Source organism: Notechis scutatus, chromosome 3 (genome assembly GCF_049901735.1).
Source record: "Notechis scutatus isolate UNSWTSFEM ecotype Mainland chromosome 3, rNotScu1.2, whole genome shotgun sequence".
NCBI lineage: Eukaryota > Metazoa > Chordata > Lepidosauria > Squamata > Elapidae > Notechis > Notechis scutatus.
In genome coordinates, this window is record NC_142011.1 from 140,552,849 (window position 1) to 140,575,464 (window position 22,616).

The 22,616-nt window shown below is 39.2% G+C and overlaps 1 protein-coding gene across 1 annotated transcript in view; it reads right to left on the bottom strand.

Moving 5' to 3' along the window:
• Positions 1-12,900: 12,900 nt before the first annotated feature.
• F13A1 (coagulation factor XIII A chain) overlaps positions 12,901-22,616 on the bottom strand; it is a 116,905-nt gene continuing 107,189 nt past the window's right edge. The window contains exons 14-15 of the mRNA XM_026676654.2: positions 16,852-16,988; positions 12,901-13,609 (exon numbers count right to left, since the gene is read on the bottom strand). Of these exons, the coding sequence (XP_026532439.1) occupies positions 13,462-13,609; positions 16,852-16,988 (285 nt within the window). The 3' untranslated portion in view covers positions 12,901-13,461. The remainder of the gene's footprint in view (positions 13,610-16,851; positions 16,989-22,616) is intronic.

The window sequence follows — 22,616 nt, forward strand, 5'->3', positions numbered from 1 at the left end:
TGTGGCACGACCACGAACTCGAAGCCAAACGAACACAGACCCAGACCCCAAACTCAAAGCCATATTAAAAACCCAAAATGCTACATCACAGCCACCCGCTCAGGACATCACATCAGAAAACTCAAGAAATTACACCTCAAGAACTCAAGAAGTCACAACACAGCAAATGACCCAGGATATCACAGCACAAGACCAAGGATACCACAGCAATAAATCTCACAAGGTCATCACACAACCCATTACCCAAGCTGTTACTACACAGGAGGCTAATCGAAAAGAGATCAAAACACAAACGACCCAGGAGATTACAACGCAAGACCCAGGATACCACAACAAAAGAACTCACAAGCCCATCACACAACCCATTACCCAAGCTGTTAAAACACAAGAGGCTAACGACCCAGGAGATGACAGCACAAGATCCAGAATATCTCTACAACAAAAGGCCATTACACAGCCCATTATACCAACATCAACTCCATCAACCAATCAAGAGGCTGCAGCACAGCCAACCAGCCCAGCACACCACCCCCCACCACTTGTATATATAGAGATGGCAGCTCCGGTCACACACTGCTTGCACTGGCACTAAGCCGAAGCACCAGCCTGAAGATGGCGAGTGGGACCTCGCCGAAACGTTGCCTAGATACTTTGAATCTTACGCGGGAGAGAACCCGAATAACCAAAGATCCATATATATATATATATATAGTTTTCATAGATTTTCACGGGTACAGGTATGCAGGTCTTGGCATGTTCAGGTCTTTTCCCGTGTAAGATTGAGAGCATTTTGACAACGTTTCGACGAGGTCCCACTTGCCATCTTCAGGCTGGTGCTTTCGGCTTCGTGTTTATGCGAGCAAAGTGTGATCGGAGCTGCCATCTCCCTATATATACTGGTGGGGAGGTTGGCTGTGTTGTCATTTCTTGATTGGTTGATGGAGTTGATGTTTACAGCTTTTTCGTAAGACCCAGGCCCAAGCCGATCCTATAAATGAAGGACAACCACCATCCAGAAACCAGACCATGGCTGTTTCGCCAGCTGTCACACACCCTGACCCCCAAATCAAGCAAGCTGACACATGCCAAGAACACAGACCCAGACCCCAAACTCGAAGCCAGACTAAAACCCAGAATGCTACATCGCGGCCACCCGCTCAGGATATCACATCAGAAAACTCAGGAAATTACACCACAAGAACTCAAGAAGTTGCAACACAGCAAATGACCCAGGATATCACAGCACAAGACCAAGGATACCACAGCAATAAATCTCACAAGGTCATCACACAACCCATTACCCAAGTCGTTAAAACACGAGAGGCTAATGGAAAAAAGACCACTACAAAACAAACGACCCAGGAGATTACAGCACAAGATCCAGGATATCTCCACAACAAAACTCACAAGGCCATCACACAGCCCTTTATGCCAACATCAACTCCATCAACCAATCAAGAGGCAGCAGCGCAGCCAACCAGCCCAGCACACCAGCCCCCACCACTAGTATTTATAGAGAGACAGCAGCTCCGATCACACACTGCTTGCACTGGCACGAAGCCGAAAGCACCAGCCTGAGGATGGCGAGTGGGACCTCGCCGAAACTTTGCCAAGATACTCTTAATCTTATATGGGAAAAGACCTGAACACACCTAGACCTACACACACACACACACACACACACACACACACACACACGTGTGTGTGTGTGTGTGTGTGTGTGTGTGTGTGTGTTTTCTTAAGTTTTCGTGGGTATTTATATGTATGGTATTCAGCTTTGTTCGGGTATTTTCCCACGTCATTATAGTTGTGCTTTTAAAGTTGCAGCAATGTTTCGGCAGAATCTCATCTGCTATCATCAGGATTCTGTATTGTGTTCGTCTGCAACAAGAAATGCTGGACAATTCTGTACACAAAGCATTAAAAAAAGAAAAGAAAAATGTGCAAGGCATATATATTCACAAATTTGTATACATCAATATTATGTCTACATAAGCATTTCAATAAAAGCTAGTGACATTTCATTATAATCCTCTATAGCTAATCTATGTCAATAAATAATTAATTCATATGTTGCCAATAACATGAATTCGGTAAACTGTGTAGTAGTTGGGATGTTTTTTATCTATCTATGGCAGAAGAAGAAATAACAGCATGGGGAATCTACTTTGCCCCTTTGAGACTTTTTCAGATACTAAATGGATAGTATCTGAAATAGTATCTGTTATGCGATAATCCAGATCCCAGAATAAAAGATGATCATATGGAAAAATTAGCTGAAAGCTTGGGTGTAGACTTTGGATCAACGAGTAGACAAAACTGGTGAGTTTGTATTATTTTCCATTCTAAAAGACATATATTATCAGTCTAGCATAGGTCAAACTTGTGGCCTGCGGGCCCGATGCGTCATATGCTGGCCCCACCCCCGTCCAGTTTAGCGAAGGGGAAAAAAGTCCCAATATGTCACGTGACACCACCATGATGATGTGAGTTTGACACCCCTGATCTAGCACAACTCAGTGGCAGGATTTACAATTAGAATATCTATTGGTGTTCCAATTTGGACCTGCAGTATTTTCAGCCTTGGTTGCATCTAATCTATTATAAGTCCTCATTAAAGTCTGTGACACAACCCTCCCCCTACAATTACTCCAAATAAAATTTTGTTAGTGATGGGTCAATTTAATACGTAAACTTTAATGGTTGAATGGAATAAAGAATCAGGGGACAATGTTAAGAAATGCTAACATCAATATGAAAAACTTCAGTAGATTACATGTTATTCAATAATAAAATCTTTTGGGCTCCATTGCACCTATACAGCAAAGGCCTGAGAAAATCATTATTTTCTTAAAAATGCAATCAGATTAATGCTTCATCTGAACATATATTTATACAGTGTCCTGTCTTTGTTCCTTCCAGGGGTGATGTTCTGAAGTTATGACTGTCAAATATCCATTTTGTGGAGGAATCCCAAAGGTGTTTTTTCAAGAGGCAACTAGACTTGGTTTTTCCTTGAAGATGTTTTGCTTCTCATCCAAGAAGCTTCTTCAGTTCTGATTGGATGGTGAGGAATGAAAAGATTTACACTCCTTGCAGACAGCTGGTCAATTTGCATTCTTTAGAGAGTCTTTGGAGGTTTATCTGAGTTCCCAAGGTCACCTGAGTAGTGCAAATGGGTGTGAAGTGAAATGTCTTCAAAGAAAAACCAGAAAGTCCAGTTGCCTCTTGAAAAAGCACATTTGCGACACCCACAACCTGGATGACTGAGAATCTCCATAGACATTTGTGGACAAATGTCCAGATGTTTTCATATCTTCCAAGTATGAACTCAATTGTGCAAGATCAGATTCTCAGTTGTTCTTATTTTTTTGAACTACATTCCTAACACATGGAAGCTGACATCTGGACAAATTCTATGTTGTTATAGTTGATCACACAGTCAGCCCGATGTTTAGACTGGCTTTGGCATTTTTATTCACCTATAGTTGTAAGAAGTAATCACGCACTCACACGCGCGTGTGCACACACACACACAGTCCTAGAAAATGAAATATTTTAGAGAACATTAAAAGAGATAGAATATTGTATTTCCCTAAAGGAGAAATGGAAAAACATGTTCTTAAAGGCAGAAAGCAACCCCAGTCTTTCTTAATAGCCTTCAGTGGATGTTTGAAGTCTTTAAGAGATGGATAATTTGTGCCCATTAAGAAATCCAGGCCAACCTATTCACAAACAAAACACCTTCACTTCAGAGATGGGATTAAAATTTATATCCCCTTCCACCCAAATTCTAAGAACAGGACATGACCTTTAGGACACAATAAAATTAACCCACCACCATTGGAATAGCAAAAGACACCAGGCTCACGACACTGCACAACCCCTGCAGCATTTCAGAAACTGTACAAAAATCCTTGCACTCATCAAGCTAATTTGTCAGTTGTCCCAGAACCACATACTGGTTCTGCTCAGAATCTGTTTCTCCAACCAGCCTCCATTTTATTTCCAGCACCTTTCTCCCAGCTTGGAACTGAACCAGATGGATTTTTCTTCCTACAAAGTCCTTCCCATTTCAGTTTAGGTCATGTTTTTAGTGTTCAGTCACAAGGTCCAGCAAAAGCAGACATTTTGCATTGTGTCTTTAAAATGCATCTGAGGATCAGAATCAGAATAGAGTTGGAAGGGACCTTGGAGGTCTTCTAGTCCAGCCTCCTGCTCAAGCAGGAAACCCTATATCATTTCAGACAAGTGACTGTCCAGTCTCTTCTTAAAAACTTCCAGGGATGAAGCACCCACAGCTTCTGAAGGCAAGCTGTTCCACTGGTTAATTGTCCTCACTGTTAAGAAGTTTCTCTGTAATTCCAGATTGCTTCTCTCCTTGATTAGTTTCCATCCATTGTTTCTTGTCCTGCCCTCTGGTGCTGTGATGACCCAGGGTGGGATACAAAACAAACACAGTCACAGAAAACAGGTGAAGCCCCTTTTATTCCTTCAGTTTGCTTCCAAGCTCAGAATCTCTTTGACAGAAGACAAAAAAACCTGCCACACAGTTACATGAAGAAGGGAAAAAACAACACAAACCAGGCAAGATAAGGGCTGGAGGATGTTCACAGATAACACACACTGGGAAGGACACCAAACTCAGAGAGGAACTATAAACCAGAGATATTTACACAATTTGTTTCCAGCATTTGCCAGTACGCTGGTCCAATCTCTTATCCAGTTGTCACAGCTGCAGCCCATGAAGAGGATCAAGGCCCTCTCCTCCCGAGAAGACCACATCTCTCCCTTATCCTCTCCTCCCTGCGTGCCATAGGATGGATAGGGAATGGGCCTGGGTCCTCCTCTGACTGCCCAGCTGGCCTCTGTCTTTCCCCAGCCTCCTCCACAACCTCTGGAGCCATACTTCCACTCCCTGTCAGTTGTTCCTCCTCTCCCTCAGAGTCAGTCTCCACCAGGGGCATAACAGATAATTTTTTTTGGAAAATGATCTGTCTTGTCACTCATTCTTCTCTCTAATATTCCCTTCCCCAATGGGGTTAAATGAAATCCTCCAATACGAGTGCCTTCCCATGCTGGCTCTGTCATAATTTGCTTTTGCTTTATATGCTAAAAAGAATTGCTGCTTTCTGGGCCCAGATGTTGTTTTACAGCCTGTGAAGGACTATTGGTGTGCCTGGAGTGGCTTATACTGTATCCCTCTTGATGGATTATCAGGAATTAAAGCTTCTGTCATCAGCCTTTCCTGGCCTCCTGCAAACAACACCATTCTGTACACAGCTGGATAGGTGCTTGTATATTTGCTTTTGTCATTTGGCCAAAGACTCTTCAGCCCCATCTAGAGGCAACAGGCCTAAGAAACAATTCTGCAAGGACTAGATCACCCTATATATACTGTATTTTTATATATTGAAACATATAGGTTCAGTTCCTGCTGATGGGGAAACAGTGTCTGTAGGATTGAGATGGCCACATAGCTCATAGGCTACTACTGCACAGTAATTGGTCATGTAATACAACCAAACATTTGCATATTTTCTACTCTGAGGCAAAAATGAATACTTGTAGGAAATACTTGTCACTACACGCTATCCTATTCAATTTTTTTTCAATGCTTCATTAAAAAAGTTACCTGGGAAATCCACATTCCTGTTAGGTAAACTCTTCACAAATTTCCAGCAATGTATTTATTTGTCTACGGCAGAGGTCTCCAAACTTGGCAACTTTAAGACTTGTGGACTTCAACTACCAGAATTCCTCAGCCAGCATAGGTGACTGAGGAATTCTGGGAGTTGAAGTCCACAAGTCTTAAAGTTGCCAAGTTTGGGAATTCCTGATCTACGGTATCTGATTCATTTTTAGATAATTGTCCCAAAATATGCATTTCTGCTGCACCCTTCCTTATGCTTCAAATTACAACTTCTTTAAACTCTGATACATTAAAATGCCACTTAATTCTGATTTCTGGTTTATCAGCCTAGCTCTTGAAGTGCACGTTGATTTTATCCAGCCCATCCAGACATAGGCCAATTTTGCAACTTTTCTGGACACTAACTCCCAGTGTCCCAGACACTAACTCAGCTTGCATGCTTTTCTTTCTCTGTGTGAGTATGGATGCATGCACTTTTAACGCACAGTCCTTATTCACTGTCCTTGCTGTTTTAAAATGTGTTTGGCATTTGGCTGAAGCTATCAATAACATCAAAAGTTAAAATATTTAGTTTGATGAAAAAAAGGACTAAGGGTGCCATGATAGCAGTTTTCCACTATCTCAGGGGCTGCCAAAAGAAAAGGAAGTCAAGCTTTTCTCCAAAGCCCCTGAGGGCAGGACAAGAAGCAATCGATGGAAACTAATCAACTTAGAAGCAACTTAGAACTAAAGAGAAATTTCCTACCTGAAAAATATACTAAGGAAAATGTATATTTAGTTATTCATATATTGACTGCTGCTAGAATTATATTTGCACAAAACTGGAAGAGTGAAGAGATACCTACAGATGAGAACGTGATTGGGAAAATACTAGAGTGTGAGGAAATGAATAGATTAACATTGGCAATTAAGGAGAAAGATCAAATTGAATATTATATGGTATGGGATTTATTCTATCAATGGTTAAATAATAAAAATGGAAGTTAGAAATAGGGAAACAAAATAAAGATGACGTGTTAAAAGAGATAAGTTAATGTGATGACTAATATGTTGAATACTACTACGTTAATATTGTATAATCAATCAGTATAATTAATAGGTGGACATTACTAGGTTAAATATTGCAGAATTAATATGTAATGAAGGGTGTTGTAATTTTGATTATTGTTTAACTAAGATGTTTGTACCCAGACAACACACTGTTCAACTGAAAATGGAATGATTGTATTAAAAATTAAAAAAAATATTAAAAAAAACTAAGGAGAAATTTCCTGACAGTTAGAACAATTAATCAGTGGAACAACTTGCCTCCAGAGGTTGTAAATGCTCCAACACTGGAAGAGATGTTTAAGAAGAGATTGGATAACCATTTGTCTGAAGTGATGTAGGGTTTCCTGCCTGAGAAGGGGGTTGGACTAGAAGACCTCCAAGGTTCCTTCCAACTCTGTTCTTTTATTCTATTCTGATGACATAAATGAAAGGGCCTTAATACATGAGAGTAGCTCTGCCATGTGGCTTTTGTGATGAAACAACAGAGTTTGGATCTGGTCACCCTGAAAAACTGCATGGATGCACTGGGGTCACTGTAGCACTCTGGAGCTTTGTGTCACTTCCAGCTGAATACACCTGAAAGTGCCTGGTAAAGGGCGGTGAAAAGACAGGGCTGGGCATTTTATTTTGAGAGCAGAGGTTTTCTATTCTTAGCTGCTGAAGGAAGTTGGTGTTTGGGCTTGCTTGTCAATGCCGCTATAAGATAGCTTGTGGCACTCTTGTTTTTCTTTCCTCCCTCAGGAGCTTCAGTCAGATTGAAACGGGATGAGACACGGAGCTAGTCCGTTGCTCTGTGTCTTCTTGTATCTTCTGCTCATTGATGGAGAAGTTGGCACTCCATTTTCTCTGCTTCCCTCCTCGTGTGGAAGCAAACAAACTGAAATGGGAATAGTTGGTGCTGCAGGAGCCAATCAGAGTTGGTCACCAGGACCAGAGGTTTTGCCTTCTGAGCTTTCGGATTCGTGCGGGAGACCATCTTCAAGGAACTTCGCTCTGAAATTCCCCTGAAGAGAGACGTTCCCTGAGGATTGTCTCCAGGATGAGTCCGAAACCTCTGAAGACAAAACCTCTAGTCCCGGTGATTGACCCAGATTGGATCCTACAACATTGTCCTGGGACATGTATATGTGCTTTCATTCACAGTTGATATTGTTTTTATTTGCTAGGCACAGGAGCAAACAGGATCAACAGTTCACCAAAGTATAGTGCAGGCCTGAACTAAAACAGCAGTAGGCTTACTAAGGAATATTCCTATTGAACTCAATGGGATTTCCTTCAGAGAAAAAGGCTTAGTGTCAGCCTTTGAAGCTATTTTTTACTTGGAAGCTTCAAGGCTGCCACATTCAGTGCCTGGGAATTTGGGAGGGGGGATTTCATACTGGGGTAGAAGACTAGACACAACAACATTCTTTCTCAGAGAGTCAAGGACATGTTGCCCTGCACCTGGAGGGGAGTGTCTGGAGGAATATCTCCAGTTGGGACAAAGATTTGGTTGGGCCATGTGATAGACTGATGGATGTAGGGGATGGCTCTTTGATTTCTCTTTTGGGAAGGGAATACCTGGAACTCTTGAGATTTGGGTTTTCCCAGATGTGCAAATATGACAACTTTAATAAAATGGAAATTTGAAGAATTGTTGTCTTGGAGTTTATTGGTTTGGAGTTGGTTAGTTGGAATGCTGATGCTTAGGATTGCACTATAGGCTTTGTTCTGGACAGCTAGTCTATAGAAAAGCAAGGGACTAAGAACAATCTGCATTGTGGCATTTTGCAGGTTGTGAATCTCAGCCTTCTGGTTTTGTTATCCTTTTCAAAGCTTCTCAGTTTTCCTGGTTGTACAAAGACCATTCAGAAAGGTTCAACAGAAGCTTCCATGTGTCGTATTAATCAAGCTTGGCATTTCTATTACACTATGGATTTTATACAGTGTAATATAAAATAGGTTTCTATGCAGAAAAAACCTTAAATGTGCCTACTGCTCATGTCAAGACAAATAGATATTATTGATATTTGCACATATAATAAATTATATATACAAAAACCTTGTTATTGAGCTTTTCCTGTAGAGAGGGAAAGATATCAATTACCCTATATTCCTGAAGAAACATAATATTATTTGCTCTACACAAACTCCCAGATTTTTGAGAGAAAAGCAAAGTATTAATAGTAATACTAGTACGGTATAGTAATAATAATAGTAATATTTTTTTGCAAAGTGTTTTCAACCCACGTACTGTACTTGTCGTGCATGTTTGTGTGTGTGCAGGACTATTCTCCCACTATATGAAAACACTTGAGATATTGATAAATGCTTGCAAAAAGTCTACTTCTCAGAACCATTGCATGTAAAGACCTTGTAAGAAAACCCCGTTTTTAATGAGAAGTATATCTGACAGGAGGGTGATTGGAGCAGTGAAGCAGTACGATAAGAGGCCCGAGGAATTTGGACATCCATAAATGAAGAAACTTGGTTGCTAAGAAGATCGTAGAATGATGAACAGGGTTGGAAGGAATTTTGAAGGTCTTCTCATCCAATCTCTACTTAGGGCAGGAATCTTAATGCCATCTTAGACAAATGCTTGAAAACTTACAGTGATGGAACAGCCATGACTGCAGGAGGCTGGTTGTTCTATTCCTTTATAGACTCAAGATCAGGAAATGCTTCCTTATTTGAATTAGGATTTGTAAAGTTTCCACCCATTTGTTTTTGTCCTATCCTCTGGAACCATGAAGAATAAATCCACACTTTTTTTTCCTTATATCAACCTTTCAAGTATCTGAAGATTGCTGGGGCTTCCTTTCAGGCTCAACTTCCCCAGTTTGTTTAACCATGGATTTAGCTTTCAAGCCCTAACTTCACTAACTTCATTCTCAGCCTCTGTTAACTTCTCCCCATCAAATCGCAACTCTCAAAGTTGGGAGAAGTGGCAATCATTTTTTAAAACTTATACAATACTGATTGCAAAAATGGCCAGTCTTTTACCATCTTGCACAAAGTCATGTATTTGCCATTGTCAAATATTTAATCAAATAATTAGATATTTAGGTTGGTCACTGAACAAGATGCAAATACATTCTGCAAATACATTCTGTCTATGGCAATGTGATCACCAATAATCTCAGCTGATGTTTAAAAAAAAAACTCAGCTAAATGAAGGATAGACAAATTGATGTATTAAAATTTGCTTGCTTTTCATATAGCTCCATGTGGGTTTATTTAAAAGACAGTTTATTCAATTGAACTCATACTCAGAAAATATATAAAGAAGGCCATAAGTCAAGTATTGATCACAGTTTTCCTGGCAACATGAGATATATGGCTTGCTTTAGTTTTCTCCCAATATGATTTTTCCATTTCCCAGGAGCTCTGAAATTTTTTGGCTCTCCAACTAAGAAATAAAAAAGCCAAACCCTGCTTAGTTTCCAAGAAAACCAAGATAAGCCTAGATGCTGCTGCTTGCTGTAGCATAGATATTATCAACTGTATAAGTAATTACCTTTCTGATGAAATGAAAAACCAGAGTTAAACTGGCAATTTTGATCTAGAGGTTTTGCAGATGTGATCTATGGCTCTTTGGGGTGCTGTGGTGTACAGCAATAAATCCTTGATTTATGACAATAGGGGAACCTATCATGTAAAATGCAATCCAGCACATCTAGGAAATGGTAGATTAGGATCAGACTGTCCAAAGGGAATAAAATGTAGGTATCTGCATGAAGTCAAAATACACTCTAAATTCAACCACCCAGAATTAGAAGAGACTCATGCAGGCAAGGTGATTTTTTATTGCATTAGTTTGTGGTAATAGAATAGAATACTTTATTGGTCTAGTGTGATTGCACATACATGGAATTTGTCTCTGGTGCAAAGGCTCTCAGTATACATATAAACAACAAAGTAATATAATCCTAACATACCAATAAGAGAATTTGGTAGAAAAAGATGAGAAGGATAATAGTAATTCAGCCATACTACATGGGTAAATATCCTTAGATATGAGCTTTTAAGACACAAAAGTGAAAAGAAGATTAACAGTTAGTTGATTTGGGTGTAAAGCAACATAATCAGATTTTACATAAAAACTGACTTCATTAACAATGCACACTTAATTAGATAATTTCTCAAAGGAATAAACTCATGGCACACCAAGAGTTGCATAAGAGGCTTATTACCAATGTCCACTTAAAGTTGCCTTGCTGGGGCCTTAAATTACAAGTTGTTCCCACAAATTCCACCCAAGGTACACCATGCTATTATCTACAGCCAACTCAATTGAGACTTGAAGGAGAATATTCCACAAGCAACTTTTCTTCTGAAACAATGGCTTGACTCCAGATTAAAATAAATGATTTTGATGATAATGGTGAAAAAGTAAAGTCTTCCTTGCCAAGTTCAACTGCTAACAATTTCATGAGTCTGGCGATATAGTTTTTTTGGCAACAGTAGGTGTCTGGTAGCATCATTTCAGACAAAAAAAGAAAAGCTTTTATAAGTTACAGCTCAGTTGCTTTGCAGCAAAACGTGTTATTCTGCCAATAGACGCCTCCTGATTTTTTGGGCTCTACAAGTAGTCCTCAACTTACAAGTTTGGTTAGTGACCATTCGAAGTTACAACAGCACTGAAAACAGTGACTTATGACTGTTGTTCACACTTATGACCATTGCAGAATCCCCATGGTCAGGCCCTTGGCAACTGACTCATATTTATGATAATTGCAGTGTTGCAGGGTCACCTGATCCCCTTTTGCAACCTTCTGGCAAGCAAAGACAATGGGGAAGCCAGATTCACTTAACAACCCGGTTACTAACTTAACAACTGCAGTGATTCACTTAGCAACTGGGCAAGAAAGGTCATAAAAATGGGGCAAAATTCACTTAACAAATGTCTCTCTTAGCAATGAAAAATTTGGACTCAATTATGATCACGAATCGAGGACTGCCTGCATGGACTTACACTGCTGCCCTCTTACAGAGTTGGAAACAGTACAGAATTTATTTATTTGTTGTCATCTTCTGAGTTGTTCTGGTAGCTTCCCATCCAAATACTAACCATGGTTCTGCTTAGCTCTTTGAGAACAGAGTTGGCTAGGTTAGTACCACCTTGTAAGTTTCAAGAAAGTAAATTCTTATGATTTTAAAAATCTGGAGCAGGTTTCCCAACATTTGTTTAATAATACAGCACGGCTATGGTGATCTTGCCGATAAAGGAATGCAGCTTGTGGATCGATGTCCCAGTGTTGGATTTAACCCCTTGCAATCTCTCTACCAAAACACAGATGTGAAGTAGGCACAGAGCCATGCAAGGGGTAGTCTTTAAGGGTGGGATGCCTTTTTACTCTTCTTATATATCATCCTAGATGCCTCTGCTAGCAATCAGTAATCACAGACAATTGATATTCTAGCAAGTTCAACTCATTAATTTGTATATATTTAACCGCAGTAGTGAGCCACAATTTGATATCACCTGTCAGAATACTTTGGTTACCCTGATAGATCAGATTAATATTTGTAACTGAAATTGCTGGCAAGCCACGTAAAGGAATGTATCTAAGCAGCTGCATTGACTGTTGCGAGGAGGTTCAAAATCCACCCTGAGACTGCATGCCCATTCAAAAGGGGCAGAGCTAGTGTCACAGCATCTCATCCACCATTGTGCTGATATTGCTCTCGCCCACTTCAGACATAGCTGCAGCTGTGCTTCTCAGCGAAATCTCAAAGATGCCCTCTGGATATATGACGGAAGTGCTAAAGTATATCTCATGACTTCTTTAACTCTTCGCCGTGAAAAACAAGATGGCTTCTACACATTAGGCCTCGGCCGTGCTCAAAATGCTGGTAAGAATTTAGTTATTATGAAAGTGGGGGGCGGGGGGGAGAGAAGGTAAAAATTCAACTTATGTTTTCAGAATCAAACTCTCACTTTGCACACATCGAAGGAATAAAGGACAACAAAGAGAACATTTTATTGTCCTGATTTTTTCTTTTCTTTTCAAAATATCTATGGGATATCAAATTTCAATTAAAACTAGAATTCAGAATGCTCCAGAAGCTGAAATATTTTAAAATTGTCCTGATTTTAAGATGTAACATCATACATTCTTATTAGTTGGGGACATTATCACTGGAACTAATTCATATTGAGTAATTTTCTGCTGTTTGTTGAAATAATTCTGTTTTTATTCTGCTCAGTTATTCTCTTTTAGTGATGCTTATGACAGTTTGGGACGAAAGAAGAAACAGTCTAGTGTTAAATCTCAGCAAAGACATGGATGGGCAAAGAAAATCAGTGTAAGTAAACTTGCAATGTTGGTGTGTAATTTGGTATGATGGCACAAACAGTGTTGTATCAGGAAGTAGGAGATTTGGACTTAAATTGCTTCTGGGCCATCTATCTTGCTCTCAATCAAACTCTCATGAGTGTGAGGCTTAGTGCTTAATCACAATCCCTTAGTTCAACAGATTTTAAAGTGTTGTTTGTGACAAAAGTGGGGATTATGTACCTCATGTAATTAACTGAGGAAAGGCAAATGAACATGTGTATATGTGTATGTATGTTTATATGAACTTAACCTTTCATCATTTTTTTGGGGGGGGAAACCGCTCTGAAAATAAACTAAAAAAAATGGTAAGCATATGCGCAGAATGTTTGTTTGGCAAATTCTGGATTATGGCATTTGAAAGTACAGTTCTTTCTTTTACTTTCCTGTAATGAAAGGTGGAATTACTGAATTAAAAAAAGGAAAGAAAGGAGAAGATCTTTACTCGGCACTCTGAATATTGATGTCCATCTCGCCATAGACATGTCGTAAGGCATCACAATTCAAGCTCGAAATCAACTTTCGGAAGCCAGACTTCTTTGGAACATATTTATCTTCCCAGATCAAGGTTGAATTCCTTGGAACCTCTCTGCAGTGAAATACAATAATGCAATCATAGTTTGACGTGGTTTATAACTCTAATGTATAAACTAGCATTCTTGGTAGAAGAAAAAAGAATCTCTGATTTGAACAGATAACCTATCTCCAATTATTGGGGTTATTTTAAAGCCTAAAAAAAATGTACATATATCTAGACAACCTACGCAAATGCACAATCATCACTCAGAGGCATATTCTTTTTTGAGACAACTTATGATTGAGATGTGTTTATTTAACTTACAAGGTAGTTGTAAGAAGAATGGATGGGTTTACATTAGGACTGTAATATTAGATAGAGCTTTGTTCTAAAAATTAAAATTTGCTCAGATTGTTGTTGTTGTTTTAGATATAGACCTGACTTCATACTGTATATATTTGTCTTAACTTATCTGTTTTTTTTCCTACCTTGGGCAAATTATAGTTGTAGAAAGGTGATTTAAATCAAGATAATAATCGCAGAAATAATGGTTGTGACTCAAGTGCTATGTCCCCAACTGAATCCAATATTCTTAATGAAAAATATACACACGGAAGCTGTGGTGGGATTCAACATTTTTTACTACCGGTTCTATGGGTGTGGCTTGGTGGGCATGGCAGGGGAAGGATACTGTAAAATCTCCATCCCACCCCACTCCAGGGGAAGGATACTGTAAAATCTCCATTCCCACCCAACTCCTTGGGGAAGGTTACTGCAAAATCCAACTCCCTCCACCCCACTAACCTGCTTTCCAGCTCTGTTCTCCTATGCAGGGCAACAAAAGAAGACCCAGCTGATCACTGGGATTTGGGAGTCAGAGAATAGATGGGGGCGGGACCAGTCAGAGGTGGTATTTGCTGGTTCTCCGAACTACTCAAAATTTCTGCTACCTGTTCTCCAGAACTGGTCAGAACCTGAATACCATCTCTTCATGGAGGGTATGACTGGGTTACCCATGGATCTGCTTAGCATGTGATTTGGCTTTTAGATCTTTAAACTTTAATTTAATAACAAGCAATTTCAGAACTGTTTCTACTTAAGCCTTGACTCTATAGTAGCATGAACAAAATCTCGAATGCTTGTTGAAGCTGGTGACTGCAGTATAGCAGCAAATATATTTTTGTATAAATCTTGATGGCTTAAAATAACCCTTGCATCAGTGGTGGGATTCAATTTTTTTTACTACCGGTTCTGTGGGCGTGGCTTGGTGGGAATGGCAGGGGAAGGATACTGTAAAATCTCCAGTCAGAGGTGGTATTTGCCGGTTCTCTGAACTACTCAAAATTCCTGCTACCGGTTCTCCAGAACTGGTCAGAACCTGCTCAATACCACCTCTACCTTGCATATAATTGTCAAGGAAGAAATAATGCAATCTAGAAGACTGGACGTGGCATTCCAAAAGGACTTGTTCAAAAATAAGTAAAAACAAAACTGGAATGCATCCCAGACAGAAAAAGTATTAATTTTTTGCTAATGGAATAAAACCAAACTAATTTGATTGACTTGGAATAATGTGGTGATGGATGATTCTTGATAATGTGTTGAGCCATCAAGGTGGACTGGTCATTTATCATCTTCAATGTAATGAGGAAAATGGGATGAATTTTTAAACAATCTGTGATGGTTTTATTTTCTATGACTTTAACTTACCACAATCATGCCAAATGAAAATATAATTCAGTACTTTTATTAACATTTACAACACACCTTATATTGAAATAGTTCCATAATTTAACACAAGAACAGGAAACCTATAGCTCACGAGTGACTGCTAAGTTACAACTTCTCACAGATCCAAACAACATTGACAATGATGTAGGATACTAGAAATTGCTGTTCAGCAATATCTAGATGATTGTAGAGTCCTTGTTCTTGCTTTTACTCTTAAAACCACGCTTTCAATATCATTATAAAAATAAATATAAAAATGGTAGCAGAAAACAAAACAAAAAACCAGGAAAATATTTAAAAATAACAGAACCAGATTAAAATATTACGTTATAATTACTACTGAAAGAAAAAAAGCTTACTTGATTATTTAGTCTCCAAGATAATTAATAAAGGAGAATTTTCCTTGCAATGAAGTTGGAAACTTAGCTGAAATTCTCTCCCTACTCAGAACGCATCTAATCTTCACTACAATCTTAACAAGCAGGTTCAATTTGTATATTAATGCAAGCTGAAGAATCTCCCCTCCCCCCACTTTTTAACTGTTACTTTAAAAAATCCAATTCTTGTGATTTCTGAAAGACAGAAAGACTAACTAACTGGCTTTTCAAAGGTCATTCCTCTTTTTTTCCTCTTGCCTTTTGAGGGAGAGCTTCATAGCCAACAAGCTAGCATTCTCTTTGTGGGATCTGAAGTTGAGGAATTGGGAGGAAAGGTGAGTGATGCTTTCCTTCCAATAAGGGAAGAGGAGAAGAGAGAAAAAGAGAAGAGACTGGTTTTAGACTGGTTTTAGCTACATCATAGCTGAACCTGAATTAAATCAGTCTAAAATCAGTCTAAATTAGATACAGAATACAGAATAGATCCCCAAATACATGTTGACCTGGATCTGCTTTCAGACTGACTCGCATGGAAGTATCAAGAGAATTTATATAGGAATTTTTCAATGTTTAAGGAATTTGAGTTAAATTTATAAGAATGCCCCAGCTTTGCAACGTGTATTATTACTATCGTCAATATCAGATGGACCAGTAAGGATAATGAGGATGAGGCAGAGAAATGCTACCTTATTTCATGTTTTCTTAAAATAAGTGACATTTTAAATTAGTTTTGCTGGATTACATATTCATAATTTAGCTGCTAAACTATTCCAGTAACACATTACTGTAACATTAAGTTATCTTGTTCATTATCTGGATACGGTATCTTGCTGTCACTGAGACCTGGGGAAGGAACATGGTTTCATAATTATTTAGACCAATTCCTCTAAATCACAGATATTTGGAGGTAATCACTCCCTAAATCAGGGGTCCTCAAAGTTGGCAACTTCCTCTGGGAATTGAAGTCCACAAGTCTTAAAGTTGCCAAGTTTGGAGACCTCTGCCCTAAATTCCCAATTAGCAGAGCCATGCTAGCTACAATTCTTGGGAGTTATAATCCTGAAACACCTGGAGGACAAATGGTTGGAGAAGATTGATTTCATGCCCTCAAGATAGAAGTCGATATTGCTCAAATATGCTGGCACATTTAGTGTTCATTTTGTAATGAATACCCAGAAAACTATGCCATGCTAGACCTATCGTTACCTGAATAATTTTGAGACTGGTTTTAGCACACCAGGGCCATCAAGTCGGACCCAGACATTGGTGAGATTTTGCTTCAGAGGGTTGGGGAACTCCACTATTACTGTCATCTCCTTACCAACAACTTTCTCTCCAAGAACCTGCAGAAGAAGAAAAAAGAAGGCTAAAATCAAATAACAATACATTGAATTATTGCAACATTTTCTAATCTTGTCTCTTTCAGTTTCGTGGATGACACCTGTCCTCTTCCCTAGCTAATGCATATCTTAATTTTATGCCTTCAGGTCAATCTTGTCTCCTGGTGATTGCCTGAACAAGTCACTGTGGTTTTCTTGTCTATATTTTTGGAAGTGGCTTACCATCTCTTTCTTTTATCTTCCTGATAGACACTTCCCAAAGTTACCCAATTGGCCGTATTTCTAAGGCAAGAGTTGAATGCAAAGTCCCCCAGTTTCTAGCCTGGTGCCTTTATCTGCTATATTAAACTAGTTTTCCGCTCTTCTCTTGCTAACATGCCTTTATATCTGGGGTCTCCAACCTTGGCAATTTTAAGACTTGTGGACTTCAACTCCCAGAGTTCCTCAGGCAGCAAAGCTGGCTGAGGAACTCTGGGAGTTGAAGTCCACAAGTCTTAAAGTTGCCAAGGTTGGAGACCCCTGCATGACCTCCCCATATAAACTCTAGTCACACCAAGGCTATAACGTGTTCTGTGGCAGTCTGTCTTTCAAAGATATTTGAAAGCTTCAACTGGTACAGAATGCATAGTTATGGGATGAGGTACAACATAAGCCACATTTTTCAAAGATTTAGGATCAAACAATTTTGTTGTGATACTAAGACTGGCTTTAAGGCCTTGCTTGTAGAGTATTAGAGAAGGTGGGCAATTAGAAATGGGCCTAAGCTTATGAAATAGCCTTCTGCAGTAGAAATATATTTCTAGGTCCCTGAAGTCTCTTTGTTCCAACTTTCTTTTAATTGGCATTTAAGTTGTTCTGAATTTAACTGCTGCTGTTTGAAATTTTTATGCTTTACTGCTTGTACTCTTTTATATTACTTAATCGCTGCTGTTACATTTTTTTATGCTTTATAAATTATGGCTTTACACTTCGCAATATGTTATAATGACTGCTTATGTTTTTCAAATATTGCGAGTCATCTCGGGAGGGTTGGTTCCTGAAAGGCAGTGTATAAGAATAGAAATACCGTAAATGAATATCATCTCTATAATTACATATGGACTAAATACAGTTTGAGGGAGCTTTCTGCCACAAAGATAATGGAGCGTGGAATTACAATGCAAAATGCTGAGAATTTTAACTACACAAAAACAGTTTTTTTAGGGCTTGGGGAAAGGGGGCTACAAACCCCACTTGTCAAAAATTAGACAAAGGATATCTGTTTTCCTACAGTATTCTCTGCTTGTGTACTTCAAACAAATAGATATTACGAAACTATACTGTTCCAAAGAAATAGAAGTCACATCAACTCTATCACTTGGAGAAATAGTTGAGTACCACTTTAAGATGCTTATGACTATAAATAGTCTGTACTTTCAGCTGCTGTTTTTAAAACATTTCTGCAGTCAGGAAGATATCTTGCCCATGATCCAATTAATGAATTAGTCTCACCCACGTCTTTGACTCTGGACAGGGATGCAGGTCTATAAAGATGCATGTAGATAGTTCATTAAGATTCAAATCAGGGTTGTGATTCAGACATACCAAATGAACATCAGCATATGAATGAATTTACTGCATTAATGAATGGGAAACAGCAAAGCTTCATATGTTTCTATTACAATAGATCCAGATAGTATGGGAAGTAGTGAGGAATGCTGGGAATTATAGTTCTGTTAGTCTTTCCAGCTGGGGCATAAATTATCCACACATGGATTTCTTTTATCAGAAAGAATGCTGATAATATTTTGCCACTCTTACCCATAGAATCACTTTAGATTAAAAGTAACTTTCTGTCCTAGCAGCCCCTTTAATTCGAGGTATAGGAAATCCTTATGGTCATGGTAATAATGATCACTGTAGGAAGAGAAGGCTGCTTCTGGACTTCAATAGTTACTGGTTGTAAGTCTACTGAAAAAAATGAAGCCACTTATCTTGTAGAACAGAGGCCTCCAAACTTAGCAACTTTAAGACTTGTGGACTTCAACTCCCAGAATTCCTCAGCCAGCATAGCAAAGCTACTAGCTGTAGCTCCTGACCAGCTCAAAGCACAACCAGGTGGTTAAAGTCATTGACAAAATAATGTACAACCTCCACATTTAGACCTTGAATAAGCAATAAAGAAATGATGGGATACTTTGATGGTGACATAACAACAGGACTCATATTCATAGTGAAGGTGACCCATATGTGCAGGAATCAACACAGTCCTGGAATAGCAACCCTAATTAGGATGGAATTGAGGATGCCTTCTGATCCCTGGGAGGGAATGGTGACAAAATGATATGGATTGAATCACTGAAGGAAACAACCATCTGACAGGATACCTTGCTGTCATACATAGGTAGAAATTGCTGGTGTTCCAGCTGTCAGTTCCATCTGTAGAATTGGTTGGATTGCCACTATTGCAGACTGAGCCCCATCAACTATAGCAGGGGTCGCCAACCTTTTGGACTTCAGGGACCACCAAACTCATAATTTTAGATCCCAGGGACCACTAATCAGTTCTGTCGGCATGGCCTAATTTGTGGGTGTGGCTTGGTGGTCATGTGACTCGCTGGGCATGGCTTGTATGTAAATATTATAAATATTTATATAAATATTGAACTTTTTATTTAAAAAAGAGCAACTTTTACCCAAAATCAGGCAAAACAGGCAGATTGAGTTGCTCACAGAATAACAGATTCATTCAGAGATCTATCTATCTGCCATTGGCTAGCTCAGTCTGTTACATAAAATTTGCTTGCAAGCAAACTCATAAAATTAACTCACAACACACCATGCATATAAATATTGAATTTTTTATTAAAAAGAGCAACTTTTACCTCAAATCAGGCAAAGCAGGCAGATTGAATTGCTCACAGAATCATTCAGTGATCTATCTATCTGCCATCGGCTAGCTCAGTCTCTCAAATTTGCTTGCTGTGAGTCTGCACTGAATTTGCTTGCAAGCAAAACTTCAGTCCTAAGGAAGGTTCGGCTGTGCTGAGCCAAAGATCTAAAGACTGGCTAGAAAGCAAGAAATCCAACCATTTCCTGCTTCCTAGCTAATCTAAATCTCTCGGCACAGCAGAACAGATGATGGTTGGAAAAAGGATAAATAGCAATTTAGCAGGCAAGTTTGCCAGGTAAGGAGTGAATGGGCGGGGAGGGTTCCCGTGGGCAATGTGGGCAGCGCAGCCTTGTGTTTCTGTGCAGCCTGGATTAATTGCTTTGTGGGGGTGCTCTGGGGGTGAAATTTCTCTGCGGCCCACCAAAATTTTCTCACGGCCCACCAGTGGGCCGTGGCCCACCGGTTGGCGGCCACTGAACTATAGCAAGGATCTTCAAACTTGGCAAGTTTGAGACGTGTGGACTTCAACTCCCAGAATTCCTGAGCTAACATGACTGGAGGAGGAATTCTGGGAGTTGAAGTCCACAAGTCTTAAAGCTGTTCAGTTTGAAGACCCCTGAACTATAGCAAGTGTGTACCAGTGCAGTAGGCTAGAAGTTCAACAATGCCTGAAGGCCATCAGAAGGAAACAAAACAGATAATGGAGGACCTTCATGGTGTAGAAGGTTAGTACCCACCCCTTTCCTAGAAGAATGAAATATTCTAGGAAATATTAAAAAGGCAGAATATTTCCCCTAAAAGAGAAATAGAAAACTTAAGGGACACAGAAATTAAGCCTCAGAAGATATTTTGGTGCCACCTTACCTACAAGACAAAAGACCTTCAGCTTCAGGGTGGTAGGAATAGCCCGCACTAGATCCAAAACAGGACAAAGCCACTAAGCCATAATAGGAATTGCCCAAAGCTCCTTCATTACATCACCCAGTAAGATTCAACCAAGCCTGGGACTCAAGACGCTCCATGGGAGTCTGACAACCAATCAGGATACATTTCTTGCCACAGGAACAGGAAGCAAGTTCAAAGCCCAACAGAGGATATAAATCTTCCCCTTTCTCACCCATGTGCTCAATTTTGCCCAGGATCTCAAACCATGTAGTCCTGTTGTCCACCATCCTTCCAATCCAGTGAGTGTTGTTCAGTTAGGAGAGAAGTATTCCATCACCTTGTAGACCAGTGTTTTTCAAACTCTGTAATTTTAAGACTTAGGGTTGTCAACTCCAATAATTCCCTGGGCAGCATGCAGGTTGTCTTAAAGTTGCTAAGTTTGAAAAACATTGTTATAAGAACACTGTGGAAAAGGGGTGAAAAGTAAAGCTATGTACACTTCAAATGGATTTTGTAGCATTGCATAGCCCATAGCTGCCAATTGGAGAGATCATGATAATTAGCAGAGGCTTTAAGGATATGCTACATTTCATTTACAAGAATGAACTAGATCAGTCTTATTTATTAGGGTTTAATGAATTGCATTAAATCTCAGTTTGTCTCCTGCAGGTCTCATTTCAAAAAGGAATTCAAAGGGGTGGCGAACAAAACTTTTCAAATTGCAACTATTTCACAGTCTTATTGCCTGGTTTTCCACATTTTACAATGGGCTGTCATATCAATTAGAAATTTTGAATCAAGAAACATGATAAAACAACTGATTGGATTATGAAGCAGTTTTTATTTATTCATTATTAGCTTTTGTTATTTCACATTTAATTTTGGTCAGCTCAGGGCTGCATAAAAAAAAGCTAATTTTCCTGCCTCCTATTTTCCTTAGGCCTGAAAGAAAATTGCTTAGAGCCACCCAATTAATATTCACACCAAATGGAGGACTACAATTCATAGGCTCCCAGTTTCTAGATTAGCATCAAAGCCACTACACCAATCTGGCTCTCAAAGCAACTATTTTCAATTCAAAATGAGGCACTTTAGCTTAGACACTTTGAATTTGAAATATTTACTAAATGCTTAATCATCGCCTTCTCTCAATTGAATCAGAAGGCAAATGGTGCCAGATAAATTTACACCCAAGTTCCTGACAAATGGATTTGGTTATTAAGCCTAGAGAGACTGAGGATCAAATTCTATTGAAAGCAAAAGTTTTTTAGAAGTGATGAATCTAACCTCTCTCTGATTTATATATCTCACTTATCATTCCTCTGGTGTGGCCACAAAAGTACGAATTTTACTGTTTAACTTTGATACTGTTGCTTAGAATTTTGTTAAGTTTATTATATGCTCAAAAACATATTTAAGAAAGTAACTATTTTTTTATTCTACCACTACTATAATTTAGTTATGAATTTCCTGATCCTTTCCGCTTATTTAAAGGGTAAGAAATGGTCAGGTTGGCTTCATGGATATGAAGAACTAAAGCTAGTACATTATGCTTATCACAGAGATTAAAATTGGATCCCTTCCCCAATTAAATTTGAGAAGGAGCATCAAGAGGGGCAGAAAAAGTAACACAATTAAGAATGTGGTATTCTAGGTTATTAAAATGCAGGACTGGGTATTAACCAGAGGTGGTATTCAGCAGGTTCTGATCAGTTCTGGAGAACCGGTAGAAGAAATTTTGAGTAGTTTGGAGAACCTGCAAATACCATCTCCGACTGGCTCTATCCCCATCTATTCTCTGCCTCCCCAGTCCCAGCTGATCGGCTGGGTCTTCTTTAGTTGCCCTGTACAGGAGAACGAAGCTGGAAAGCAGG